Raw genomic sequence first — 13,425 nt, 5'->3', positions numbered from 1 at the left:
AACTGGGGTCCATAGGATTGAGTAACTTGCCCATGTCCAGAAAATTGATCACAGGTAAAGATTGGGACCACAGTCTCTCAGACCCTAAGGCTGATGACTTTCCATTTGTGCTCTGGGGACAGATTGAAGACTTCACAGGTAAAATTGGGAGTGGAAACTCTGGCTTCATGACGTTAATACTCCTGGAATCTGGAGGCAAATCATCTGATAAGAGGGAGGGAAAGAAGGGGAGAGGCTTGAAGAGGATTGTGGGAATGATAATTTGAGATGGGATTTAGATATATAAGGCTTCATTCAAGGTTGGTGCAATTCCAGGCAGAGGTAATCCTGAGGCTTTTTATGGGAGAGGTCATGAGAATGGAAAGGATCAAAGACTGTTGATCAGAGGTCAAGGAACTGACGTACCAGGATGTTGGATGAATCATTTATGTGGCCATTTATTAAGTTAACCAGTTTGATGACAAGACAAGATTGAAAGGAAATCTGGGAAGTGGGAGTAAAAACTGTGAATTCTAGGGAGTGAACTGGATTTTTGTGGGAAAGTCAGGGAGTTTTTAATATGTCCAGACTCCTTGAAGCTCAGAAATGGGGAATGTTCTTAATGCTCCTGAAATTGAAAAGACGGCATGATGACAAGGACTTAATGCTCCAGACCTGGTAAAGTCCATAAGTGCTCTCATTCATTCATCTCTTCATTCACATATTTGCTAGGCACCTGCTGTGTTCCAGGCTCCAACTGTGCTTGGAGGTTCAAAGAGAGATAAGATAGTGTCTCTGCTCTCCTGGAGCTCTTATTCATTAGAGAGGATAATATAAACTATTAAGTACCATTCTTAGAAAAATACCGTAATTGAGACAAAATGTAAATTGTGGTTGGGGCACAAAATAGGGCACAATCTGCCCTTGGCCATAGTCCTTGTCTCCCAAAGAATGATATTGTCTTTCTCAACATGCATGAGCTCTTTCTGCCTTGTGGTTTCCAGGCATTAATCAAGTGCTTCATCCTTCTCACAGAAATAATTTTCCACAGAAGTAATTTGGATGAAGAAATGTCAGGGCACATAATTTTCATCTGGTGGGGGGAGGATAATTTCACTGCACTCTTGTTGAAACTCCAGCCTCCCTTAGCCAAATCTTCTCCACAAAGTCTCCCTAACCTGCCCTTCCAACCTCTTTACTCACAACACTGATCTGCCCTCTCCCACCCCAATGTCTGCTGACCCTGACCCAATCTAACTTCTCCAGCTCGATTTCAACCATCGCTTTCCCCACACATCTCCACAGCAAGTCAGAAAGTCAGAACACATCAGTATCCTGAACAATGCCATACACACAGTTGGTGCTCAGACAGTTTTTCCAGTTGAATGAACATAGCCTCAGGGTTACACCCAGTGCCCATCAGTACCTCTGTCCAGCCTGCGTAGTCTGTGCTGTGTACTGGAGGTTCAGTTTTAGCCCCAATCAGCATCCTCTGTGTGACCAACTTGGGATCCAGCCGGGTCAGCATCCCTTGGTCAGATGTCTCTGTCCAGCACAGATCAGCACCCTCGGGGAGAACAGCTCCTTCAGCACCAATCCGCACGTTTTAGGGAGAAGTCTCCGTCGGCCCAATCAGCACCCAGAGGCGGACAGCTCCTGCAGCCCCTTGGGACGCACGGCCAGCCCAGCATCGGTCAGGATCCCCTCAGGCCCAGGCTTGGGACCCCAACTCTTCAGACTCTTCGGGACTCCAGCCCAGCTCCAGCTCCGGGGCCGCGCCCGCCGCCCCCCCGAGCCCCTCCCCCTCCCGGTTAACCCGGCATCTGTGGACCCAGACCGCTGCCGTCCTCCGACGTCCCACCGCAGCTTTCTCACCGAGGGCTCTCTCTCTCTGTCCCCCCCACCTGCAGACCCTCCTGTACACGAACCTGATCCCCCCCCCCACCCGCCGCCAATCCGCTTCTCACCTCCCCCACCCCCCGAAAAAAACCAAAGTCGATCGTTCCCGAACCAGAGCCTCTCAGTCAAACCATCTTCTCTCCTCCAACCAGCTTCCCCGCCGTCCCCCTCCCTCCCTCCCCTGTCCCCTCCCTCCGCTCCCGGATCCTCCCTCTCCTCTCCCCTCCCCCTGCGGCGCTGCCGCTCGCCTGCCGCGGTGTCCTGGCAGGGTGTCGAGGTGTGTCGGCGGGCGGGGTGTCGCAGGGCGTGTCACGAGGTGACTCGGGGAGGGCGGAGGACCGAGGGAGGGAGCGACGAAGGGCGTGCGGGGCCGTCGCTCCGCGCACCCCTCCCCCCGCCGCAGTCGGCAGGCCTTTCCCCGGAGAAGATGGCGGATCGGGCGGAGATGTTTTCTCTTTCCACCTTTCACTCGCTGTCGCCGCCAGGCTGCAGGTACGCACTCTGGCGCCCCGGGCCTTGGCAGGCCCTTATCTTCCCGCAGCCCCCGCCCCGACCCAGTCCCCAGCCTCCTCCGACCCGGCACTGCCGCCCCACCCCCATCGCCTTTGGGGACCCAAGCCCAAGTCCCCTCTCTGTTCCTAAGGCCTCTGACTCCTGCTCCCCATCCTCCTTGCCTTCAGGGTGTCTATTTTTATCCTACCCTCATCCCCCTTTTCCAGCCCTAATGACCGCCCCCCCCCCCATATTCCGCTGAGATCCAGTGCCGCACCCAGCCCTTGCAGCTGACCCCTCAAGGGTGGAGGACCTGGGCTGAACCTCTGAGGGGCAGCCTGTCTGGGCAGGATACTGAGCCACCTTCTGTGCTTGGCAGTGTCCTTTTGGCGTTTTGGGGCCTGTTTTCGGTAAAGGCCTGTCTTGGCCTGTAGGGCTCAGGGAGGGAGAGAGTTGAAATCAAGCCTGGAGCCCTTGGGGGAAGGGACCAAGGTGGGGAGACGGTTGAATCTCTGGGTGTAGACCTGCCTCGGGCAGGAGGGGGGAGACAAAGTGGCTAGTAGACTCTGCTCCTGCAGGCCTACCTGCCCCCCCACCCCCACCCCACCGCTGCTGCAGCTTCAGCTCCCCCTCCCCCACTCTGCTCAGCCTGACTCCCCTGGGGCTGAATCTGTGACCCAGAGAGGCCTGGAGCAGGGAGGAGAGGAGCAGAGGAGTGGGAGGAGGATTGAGGGGACAAGTGGCTCCTCTGGGCTGGTCATGGCTCAGATTGTGGGGGGAATCCGTTGAAGAGCAGAGCTTGGTTCAAGGTGATGGCAGGATATGGCTCTGGGAGTTGGGTTTTCTAGAGACCATGGGTCTAGCAGCTGGGGGTCCCTCCTCAGGGCCAGCATCCAGGCAGGGAGGGAGTCCAGGTTTGGTGGCTCTCTTGGGAGCCCTGTCCTTGCTTTCTGACCCTGGTCCCCTCTCCCAGGCCTCCTCAGGACATAAGCCTGGAAGAATTTGATGATGAGGACCTGTCTGAGATCACCGATGACTGTGGCCTGGGCCTCAGCTATGACTCGGACCACTGCGAGAAGGTGGGGAAGGGCCTGGGGAAATGGAACCCTTTCGAGGGAGAACCTCACTTCTGCTCTGCTTAATGTTCACTTGGAGTTTTAGGGTGGGTCTGAGCTCAGCCTTGGAATAAGAAATCCTCTGATTGCCCCCTCCCTTTGGGCTTCTGGGCCCAGGGTCTTCCTTGATATCAGACCTCTCGTTTTCTCAGACTGTACGCCCTCCACAAAGGGCTGCCCCTAGCATCCCTCACCTGGCCCCTGTCACTGGGCTAGTTTGGGGGAGGGGAGGCATGCCTTCTGTCCTCAGACCACTTTTTAGGAAGACCCCGCCCCTTCCTGCTGCCCTCTCAGCTGTCTCCTTCCCAGGCCTGTCCCCACCTCTTAAGCCTCCTCTGCCTTATGTCTGCACCCCTGATATCTTTTCCCCCATCTTCTGCTTCTTTCCACCCCCTGTCTCTCTCATTCATTAAAGAACATATCTGAGGAACTGCCATGTGGCAAGTGCTGGGGGCTTCCAGGTGTGTGGAAGGAGAATGGGACAAGTGTGGCCCTTGCCCTTGGTGGCTTATAACTCAGTAGGGGAGAAAGACATGTCAGGGGCGATGGCTGGCCGCCTGAATATCAAGGCCCGGGTTCCAATGGGAGGATGCTAGGTGCAATGAGGAGGGAGGGAACCCAAAAGAGACCGAGGCCTTCAGGGAGACTTTCCAGGGGAAATGGCACACAACCTTGCCCTAGGGAAGACTGGATGGAGCTAGGCAGATAAGGGAGGTAGGGAATGGAGGAGAGGACTTGCTGGCAAAGTGATTAAGTGTATCAAAGGCCCTGAGGTTGGTGCAAGCTTGGTTAATCCTGGGTTGTCTTCATATTCCACTTAGCATCTATAGGCTAAGTCCTGTTCTCAGGGTAGGATGTATCAGTACACAACATGGACATGGCTCTGCCCTGGCGGGACTTGCAGCTTGGTGGGGGTGTACAGCAATTGTGAATTGGGTTAAAACGCCACGAAGGAAGGAGTGCTGGTGTCAAATGTGATGGGGTTTGGAGATAACATGAGGGTGACAGGTGGATTGGGGCCACTCTGAGAATCTCTGTCACTTAAGCTTAGGAGTGATACTTTTGTATCTTAAACAGATTTTTTAAAAAGATTTTTTGTTTATTCATCTGAGAGAGAGCGATGAGAGCATGAGCAGGGGGAAGGGGCAGAGGGAGAGGGCAGACTCCCCATTGAGCTGAGAGCCCGGGACCCTGGGATCATGACCCCAGCTGAAGGTAGACACTTAACTAATCGAACCACCCAGGCACTCCTGAAGCAGATTTTTAAAAAACTACTCAGTTGGTGAGGAGCAGAGTGAACTGGAGTCTTCTCTCCCTTAACGTATATCTTTCTGCTTTCCCCTTTCCTGGCACCTGGAACCCCAAGTCACTGTTGAGCTCTGGCCCAGCTCTGTCTGTCCCTCCTTCTTGCAGGACAGTCTCTCCCTGGGACGTTCGGAGCAGCCGCACCCCATCTGCTCCTTCCAGGATGATTTCCAGGAGTTTGAGATGATTGATGACAATGAAGAGGAGGAGGAAGAGGAGGAGGAAGAGGAGGAGGAGGAAGAGGAGGAGGAGGAAGAGGAGGAAGGAGAAGGGGAGGGCAAGGAGGGAGGAGGCTCTGGTTCAGAGGTCCCTGCCCCAGAGGCCCTGATCCCTTCCCCCTCCCTGGAGGAATCCCACAAGAACCGGCCGACCACTCTCCACCTGACTACGCTGGGAGCCCAGGTGAGCATCCAGACCCACCCACTGCATCCTGGAGTTAATCTGGGTTTTAAGCATCTGGGACTCTGCACCCCATGGCAGCCTGTCCTACCCCTGAAAGCTAGAGACCCCCCTCAGCACTACTTTCTTTTCTTTCTTTTTTTTTTTTTTAAAGATTTTATTTATTTATTTGACAGAGATAGAGACAGCCAGCGAGAAAGGGAACACAAGCAGGGGGAGTGGGAGAGGGAGAAGCAGGCTCATAGCGGAGAAGCCTGATGTGGGGCTCGATCCCCTAACGCCGGGATCACGCCCTGAGCCGAAGGCAGACGCTTAACCGCTGTGCCACCCAGGTGCCCCTCAGCGCTACTTTCTTACTACACCCCCACCCCACCTCCAGGACTCCCTGAACAACAATGGAGGCTTTGCCCCAGCGCCTCCAGCTTCCTGGCAGGAGACAGTGCTGTGCTCACCTCCCCAGGAGCCCCTCAGAGGTGAGCAGGGCGGTGATGCTGATGGTGGGATCACAGGAGGTAAGGGAGAGACGGAGGGAGCCGAGTGGCTTGCTGACACATACCCCTGCTCTGCAGAGTCACCCGCCTCCCTCCAGCCCACAGACACGAGCCCGTGCGGGGCACAGTCGCCTGTGCGCCCGGGTTGCGATTGTGAAGGGAACCGACCGGCCTCGGGTCCCCCTGTGCCCTGCGGAGCCTCGCCCTCCTCAGATCCTGGCATCGAGGCCGACCTGGGAAGCCACTCCAGCGGGGGCCGAGGGGGCCGGCGCAGCAGCCAGGAGCTGTCCTCGCCAGGCTCCGACTCAGAGGACGCAGGGGGCGCGCGCCTGGGGCGCATGATTTCGTCCATCTCAGAGACCGAGCTGGAGCTGAGCAGCGACGGCGGCAGCAGCAGCAGCGGCCGCTCCTCGCACCTCACCAACTCCATCGAGGAGGCCTCATCGCCTGCCTCTGAGCCGGAGCCCGAGCCCGAGGCCCCCTGTGAGCCCCCGCGCCGCCCCGCCTTCCTGCCCGTGGGCCCCGACGACACCAACAGCGAGTACGAGTCCGGGTCTGAGTCCGAGCCAGACCTCAGCGAGGACGCCGACTCGCCCTGGCTGCTCAGCAACCTCGTGAGCCGCATGATCTCCGAGGGCTCCTCACCCATCCGCTGCCCCGGCCAGTGCCTGTCTCCCGCATCGCGTCCTTCCGGCGAGCCCGCGTCGCCCGTAGGGGGTGCCGCGGAGGCCCCTGAGGCGGCTGCAGGGCCGGGCGGCGTGGAGCTGGTGGACATGGAGACGCTGTGCGGGCCGCCGCCCCCCGCGCCCTCCGCGCCACGGCCTGGCCCCGCCCAGCCCGGGCCCTGCCTCTTCCTCAGCAACCCCACGCGCGACACCATCACGCCTCTGTGGGCCGCTGCAGGCCGCAGCGCCCGCCCTGGCCGCGCCTGTTCCGCCGCCTGCTCAGAGGAGGACGATGAGGACGAAGAGGAGGAGGATGCTGATGACAAGGCGGGGCCCCCCGGCGGGAGGGGCGTGGGCCCCGCTGCGCCGCTGGACGCGTCACTGGTGTATGACGCGGTCAAGTACACGCTGGTGGTGGACGAGCACACGCAGCTGGAGCTGGTAAGCCTGCGGCGCTGCGCGGGCCTGGGCGACGACAGCTCAGAGGACAGCGGCGGCGAGGCCAGCGAGGAAGAGACGGCGGCCACACTTCTGGGTGGTGGTCAGGGCCCGGAGGACGCCTCCCCAGACAGCCCTGACCTCACCTTCTCTAAGAAGTTCCTCAATGTCTTTGTCAACAGCACATCTCGTTCTTCCAGTGAGTGGGAGGTGGGGAAAGGGGGACGGTCCCCGGGGAACAGGCAGATCCCCAGAGTACCCAGGGCAGCCCGAGGGTCTCAGGGTGGCCAGGGCTAGGCACTGCCCTCTTACCCAGGACATGTGCCTGGGGCTTTCCCCAGGTCCCCAACAGGGTGGGGAGCGGAGTGGGCTGCTCTGCCTCCAGCCCCTGATGGGCTGGTCCTCCCTCCCTCCGGGCCTCGGGACTCGGGACAGCCCACACCAGACTTGGGGCGGGGTGGGGGGGGCAGGGAGGAGGAGCTTGGCCAGGCCTTCAAGTACTTTCCTTCTCCTGCCTTCTGAGTCTCTGTCTTTCCCTGTCTCTGTGTCTCAGGCACGGAGTCCTTTGGTCTTTTTTCCTGCTTGGTAAATGGGGAGGAGAAAGAGCAAACCCATCGGGCTGTCTTCAGGTATGGCCTTTTTCCTGCTTGCTGTCAGCGATCCCCAGCCTCGGTCTACAAACACTGTGGGACCTGGGAGGACAGCACCCACTCAGTCCTGCCTCTCCCCCCGGTGATGACCCACCTCTGACCTGATCTCAGGTTCATCCCTCGCCATCCGGACGAGCTGGAGCTGGACGTGGATGACCCGGTGCTGGTGGAGGCTGAGGAGGATGATTTCTGGTTCCGTGGTTTCAACATGCGCACAGGGGAGCGGGGGGTCTTCCCTGCCTTCTATGCCCATGCAGTGCCCGGCCCCGCCAAGGACCTGCTGGGTGAGGTCCCATCCCCAAGGGGTAGCTTGTCACCCAGCCTGCATCGCCCCCTCCGCCTGCTCTAGGCCCCTTATGACACCCCCCTCCCCCCCAGGGAGCAAGCGGAGTCCCTGCTGGGTGGAGCGCTTCGATGTGCAGTTCCTGGGCTCCGTAGAGGTGCCCTGTCACCAGGGCAATGGCATCCTGTGCGCAGCCATGCAGAAGGTCAGTCTGGAGTCAGCAGTCCACCTCAACCCTGTAGGCTGGCCCAGCAGGCCTCTGGCCACAGAGGGTTCAGATGGTGCCTTGGGAGCCTCAGGGAGCAGGGGTCCCGGCTCTGATTCAGAGGCCTGCGCAGACAGGCCTAGGACAGAGCTTGGCTGGTCTCTTCCTCCTTCCCACCCTCAGTCTAACTGGGCATGCTCTGCCCTGTCTGCTCTGGTTCCAGCACTGCAGGTTTACTGGGTTTAGTGGGGCCTCCACCTTCCCACCGGCCCCTCCCTTCCTTCAGTCCATCTTCTTTTTGTTTGTAAATCAAGACCAACTCTCACAGATCCTTTCCTGGGAGTCATTTGCTCACTCATTCATTCAGTTGGTAGACATTTAGTGAGCCCGCCCATCTACTGGTCCTGTGTTGAGTGGGAAAGCAGCAGAGAAATAGGACAGCCCTGTAGCTGAGAACTCCCATCCAGCCCACGGGGATGGGCAGTGAGGAGGCCAGGGGTGGTGGGGGCCGTGGTCCTGTCTGGAGGAACAGAAGAAAGTGGCAGGCTTAGTGCAGCGAGGTGACCAAGCTGGTCCTGAGCCTGAGGAATGGCTACGACCGCCAGCTCACATCTTCTAGAGTCAGTGCCCGGAGTCTTCGTCCATGTAAAATGTTGCACCACGGGGAGAGAAAGACACCCTTGTAGGCCCTTGAGACCATCTCTCCCCCAACTTCTTCCCCAGATTGCTACTGCCCGGAAGCTGACTGTCCACCTGCGTCCTCCTGCCTCCTGTGACCTTGAGATTTCCCTTCGGGGGGTGAAGCTGAGTCTAAGTGGAGGACCTGAGGTGGGAGTGCAGGGGCCTGAGGCACAGGGGCGGCTGGGGATGGGCAAAGGCAAGAGGGTCTGCTGGAGGGGTGTCTGGCAGGGGTGGCAGACGTGGCCCCAGACCTCGCATCTAACTCAGCGTGCTCTGCCACCTCTTCCCCAGTTCCAGCATTGCAGTCACTTCTTCCAGATGAAGAACATCTCCTTCTGTGGCTGCCATCCCCGCAACAGCTGGTGAGAGCCTTACCCTCCTGAGGCCCCACAAACCCTGAGGGTTGCGTAGATGCAGTCCCCATCCCCCGCCACGCGGACTGCCCCACCTGCACCCACACGGCACCCACTCCGCACTGGGCTCAGGAGACGTGGATCAAACAAGCTGTCATCTGGTCTGGGTGGGGAAACAGAGACACAGATAAGTAAGTGCTGGAAGGGTCTATCAGGGTCTGGCAGATGTCTGTATGGAGCTCCCGTGAGCAAACCTGTAGAGAGGTAGGCGAGTTCTCCTGGAACTCAGGAAGGGACTGAGGACCACTCTGCAAGCCTTGGAAGACAAGTAAGTAATGGGCTGGATCTTGGCAGGGAGCCAGTTGAGCTAAGGCTGTGGGTGTCTTGGGGAGCAGCTAGTATGTGGCTGGAGGGACACTAGGAGTACCTGGGACTCTGTCAAAGAGCTTGTACTTAATCCCATTTGCAGTGGTGTCAGGATGACACCAGTGTGACTCAGTTTGACCATGTGACCATGTGATTCAGGTTGACTAGCTAGCTCTGGCTGCTGCGCAGCCGGATGGAGCCAGGTGTTACTGCAGCAGGCCAGGTGCTGCCGGGGTTATGCAGGTGCGGTGTCCTGGAGGCATTTAGGAGGTGGGACAGGCAGGACCTAGGTTGGCTGGATGCAGAGGCTGACCTGGAGGGAGAATCAAGGGTGACGTGCGGCCTGGCTGATGGGCAGGGAGGGACCCACACACCAAGAGAAGGAGCATGGAGTGAATGGGCCTGACATGCTGGAGAAGTGGCATTCAGATGCAGTTGCAGTGAGATCAAATTGGCTATTTGTTATGTGGGTTTGGAGTGTGGGAGGGAGACGTGGAAGGAGAGACTCAGTTGGGAGCAGGTGGGTCACCATGGCCCAGGTGAACAACATAGGTAGGCAGAGTGAGAAGGGACAGGAGGAAAGGGAGCGAGAGAGCCAGTGTTGTAACCAGCTGGGGGGAGCCACAGGCTTCCTGCCCAGCCAGGCTCCTGCCCACTGATCCCAGTGTCCTCGATGAAGGAAACAGGATGTAGCCAAAACGTCAGGGCCAAAAGACTCGATGGGGTGTTGGAGGAAGCAGGTCTCAGGGCCAGGTAGAGGTGTAGGAAGAACACAGTGGAACTGGGGCTGAGGCTCATGACAGATCTTGAGTCCAGCACGTGTATCATTTGGACACTTCGTGGTAAAGAGGGTGGTAAGAAGGGCTCTATCTGCTGTCTGGGGGATGGTGTCAACCCTCAGCAGGGTCAGAGCCCCGTTTGAGGAGGGAGATACTGCTTTGCAGGCTGCAGACCAAACAGCAGGGAGCTCCAGCACTGCCAGGACTGGTCTGCACGGAGGTCCGCACCCAGATGGGTGGTGGGCTGAACATGACACTGCCAAGAAGGAAGACAACCTTGATTTCTCAAGAGGGAGACTGCCATGCTCAGGCCTAGACCCCTGAACACTGACCCCAGTGCAAGCCCATGAGAGAAAGATGGTCAGACCAGTGGATCAGGATGGAGGGGAGGGAACCAGCGAGCTGCTGTCCTGGCCCAGATCTTCCTAGTATTTGCTATGTTGGAACTCAGCCCAGTCCCTCACGGTGAGGGGGCACTGATGAGGTAGTGTTGGGTGAACCCTTAACTCATTTCCTCATGGCAGCGGGCAGTCGATGAGGAATGTGCTGGACATGCTGTATCTGGGTGAGGTTGGAGTGTGTGGCCTGTAAGACCACAGACCGCCACAGACTAGCTGTGTGTCCTTGGGCATGTTTCTGACCGTCTCTGGGCCTTACCTCCGTCCTCTAGAGACAACAGATCAGAGTACCTACCTCACAGGGCTGTTGTGAGGGGTATGTGGGTTAATGGTAGAAGGTGCTGTGCTGCTCGGGGCTCCGTAAGCGACACCCAAGTGTTGGGGACTATAAACGGGATTGAACATGGCGTTTGAAACAAGGCTGTTCGTGGACAACAGGAGCACGTCGCCTTGGCAGTGATGCTGCCGTGTGGATTTCCATCTGGGGGAACCACAGGACCCCAGTGCAGTCTGATGCGGACTGGATTAGCCACCGTGAGGGCTCTCAGGTCTCATGCTGCAGAGCGCCGACAGGCCCTCCCTCTGGACAAAGTTTTTGTTCATGTCTTCGAGGAACAGATTCAGGAAAGGTCTGAATGAGACAGAGTTGGGCCAGTGAGAGCCAGGGTGGGAGGTTTTTCTCCATGAAGAGGGTTTCACAGATTGGGGGCTGATGCCAAGCCCCAACTCAGAGCTCAGGTAATAGCTGTAAGGTTTGCAGGAGCAGAGGTGCGCCTGTGCAGGCTCCGGGGACTCGCATCTAGAAGGGCAGGAAGGAGGCCCTGCGCTATAGCCTCGGGGCCAGCTCTGGGGGGGGGGGCCGCCCCTGTCACGGAGAAATTCACCCAGGTCACCCCCTCCTTGTAGGTGCCCAGCACTGTGCTTGGACTAGAGCCCAAAAACGCATGTTCGGGTCTTGAAGTCGTGTGACCCACACGTTTTTCCCATGCCCTACTTTCTTCCCGAGCTCCCTTTTCCTGACTCTTGTCTCCGGATCCCCGGGGGGGGGGGGGGGGGGCTAGGGTGTGAGTCTGTGCTCTGATGCCCCTCCACGCCAACCCCCTGCAGCTATTTTGGCTTCATCACCAAACACCCTCTGCTGAGCCGCTTTGCCTGCCACGTGTTTGTCTCCCAGGAGTCCATGAGGCCCGTGGCCCAGAGTGTGGGGTAAGCCGGTTGGGGAGTGCCCAGGTGGGAGAGCAGGGCTGGGAAGAGGGGCAGGGAGGTGAAGTCTGGGGAGAAGGCCAGGTGTGGGGTGGAGAGTTTGGGCAGGAGTGAGGGGGAAGGTCAGGTGAGAAGCAATAGAGGTGGAGAGCCGGAAGTGGGTGGGATGCAGATTTGAAGACTTGGGACAGGAGCCTGGGTGGGGTGGGGTGGGGGAGGGTATTTGGGATGGAAGTGACACGGATCCCGGTGCTTGTCATCACTGTTCCCGAAGGGCTGAGGAACGGGGGTCTGGGGATGACGGGCAGGTGGGTGAGGAGGGAGAGCTGCAGGCGTGGGGGGGGCGACTCAGGCGGCTCTGAGTGGCTAGTCGATGACTCTCTCTCCCCCAGCCGCGCCTTCCTCGAGTACTACCAGGAGCACCTGGAGTACGCCTGCCCCACAGAGGACATCTACCTGGAGTAGCCGCCCACTGCTCTCCTGCTGCAGGGGCAGCTGGGGCTGGGCGTGTCTCCAGAAGCCACCACGGCTTTGGCAAGAACTGGATTGGGGGCACGTGGGAACTGATGTCCAGGGAGATTCCTCCTTGCTCCCCAGGGGCTGCGGGAGAGAGGAGTCCTCTCCACTTTCCCTCCAGTCTGTTCTTTCTCTCTGTGTCACCCTCTTCTGCCCCTTGACCTCCTCCTATCTCCTTGTTTCTGTCTCTGCCCCTCTCTCTGCCTGCAAACTCTCGCCCTCCGCTCTTTACTTGGGGTCAGAACTGGGAGGGTTGTAGAGGAAGGCGAGGCTGTAGGTGACAGGTGGCACCAGGCTCCCAGGCGATCCCCTCCTGCCCCTCCCCTGTGATTTATAAAGGAATTTTAATTTTTATAGTGAATCTCAAGGGATTATCCCATCCTTGACCACAGGGACAAAGAGAGGAACCCACCCCCCCCATACTGGCCCACATGGAGCTCAGGGGGAAGCAGGGAGGGGTTCCCCAGAAGGCTCCTGGGGAAGATTAGGAGTAGCTCTTGATGCTTACCCCGAGCCCCCAGATGCTAGGAGGAGGGTGCCCACCCTGGCCCTGGCCACACCAGCGTCCGCTTTGCCGCTGCAAACACTCCCCGCAGTCTAGCACCTCAATAAACTCTCTGCTTGGTGTGACACTGGCTGTTTCTGGGGGGGGGGGGCGCAGGGGCTGCCCATGGCAGTGGGGACCAAGACTCCAGGGTGATGGAATCGCGAGAAGATCACCCCTTCAGTGCTCTCCTGCCACCGGCGCCCTGGAGATTCTCCCCAGATGCACTTGATTGGCCAGCAGGGGAACTGAGGCCAGAAAGAAAGGGCAGTGGTCACACTAAATGTGTTCTTCCACCTGCATCAGAGCTCCCGGCTGGGGAGCCGGTAGGGCTCAGATCAGCCTGTGTGGGAGCTCATGGGAGTATATGCACACTTGTGAGTGTATGTGTGAGGGGCCAGTCGGCTCAGATCTTAAAATTGGCATTTAAAAATTCTCCACAGAAAGCCAGAAGAGAGGAGGTGGCCATTTTTCACTAAGCCTCTAGGAGGTTGTAGATGCTTCCAGAGAAAGGGCTTTCCTGGCCCCGGACCTGCGGTTGAGCCCCAGCTCTCGGGTGCTGAGGTCAGCATGGTAGGCAGGGCCTTTCTGAGGGTGGGTCTGGGTCCACCCCACAGAGCCTGGGACCAGTGCAACCCTGGGAAGACCACAGGTAAAGGTTATG

At 58.4% G+C, this 13,425-nt stretch overlaps 1 protein-coding gene across 1 annotated transcript; it reads left to right on the top strand.

The window, feature by feature from the left end:
- The first annotated feature begins 2,110 nt into the window (after positions 1 to 2,110).
- MAPK8IP2 (mitogen-activated protein kinase 8 interacting protein 2) lies at positions 2,111 to 12,847 on the top strand. The gene is made up of 12 exons (XM_045815516.2): positions 2,111 to 2,370; positions 3,344 to 3,449; positions 4,899 to 5,192; positions 5,569 to 5,662; positions 5,759 to 6,982; positions 7,337 to 7,412; positions 7,545 to 7,717; positions 7,812 to 7,921; positions 8,645 to 8,749; positions 8,894 to 8,964; positions 11,606 to 11,704; positions 12,094 to 12,847. The coding sequence occupies exons 1-12, from the start codon at positions 2,306 to 2,308 to the stop codon at positions 12,164 to 12,166; spliced, it is 2,490 nt and encodes an 829-aa protein (XP_045671472.2). The 5' UTR covers positions 2,111 to 2,305; the 3' UTR covers positions 12,167 to 12,847.
- Positions 12,848 to 13,425: the final 578 nt, after the last annotated feature.

Source organism: Ursus americanus, chromosome 17 (assembly GCF_024610735.1).
Source record: "Ursus americanus isolate L20-20 chromosome 17, mUrsAme1.1.p, whole genome shotgun sequence".
In the NCBI taxonomy this organism is placed as follows: domain Eukaryota; kingdom Metazoa; phylum Chordata; class Mammalia; order Carnivora; family Ursidae; genus Ursus; species Ursus americanus.
Note: the sequence above shows the minus strand (reverse complement) of the source record. Positions and strands in the feature narration are given on the sequence as shown.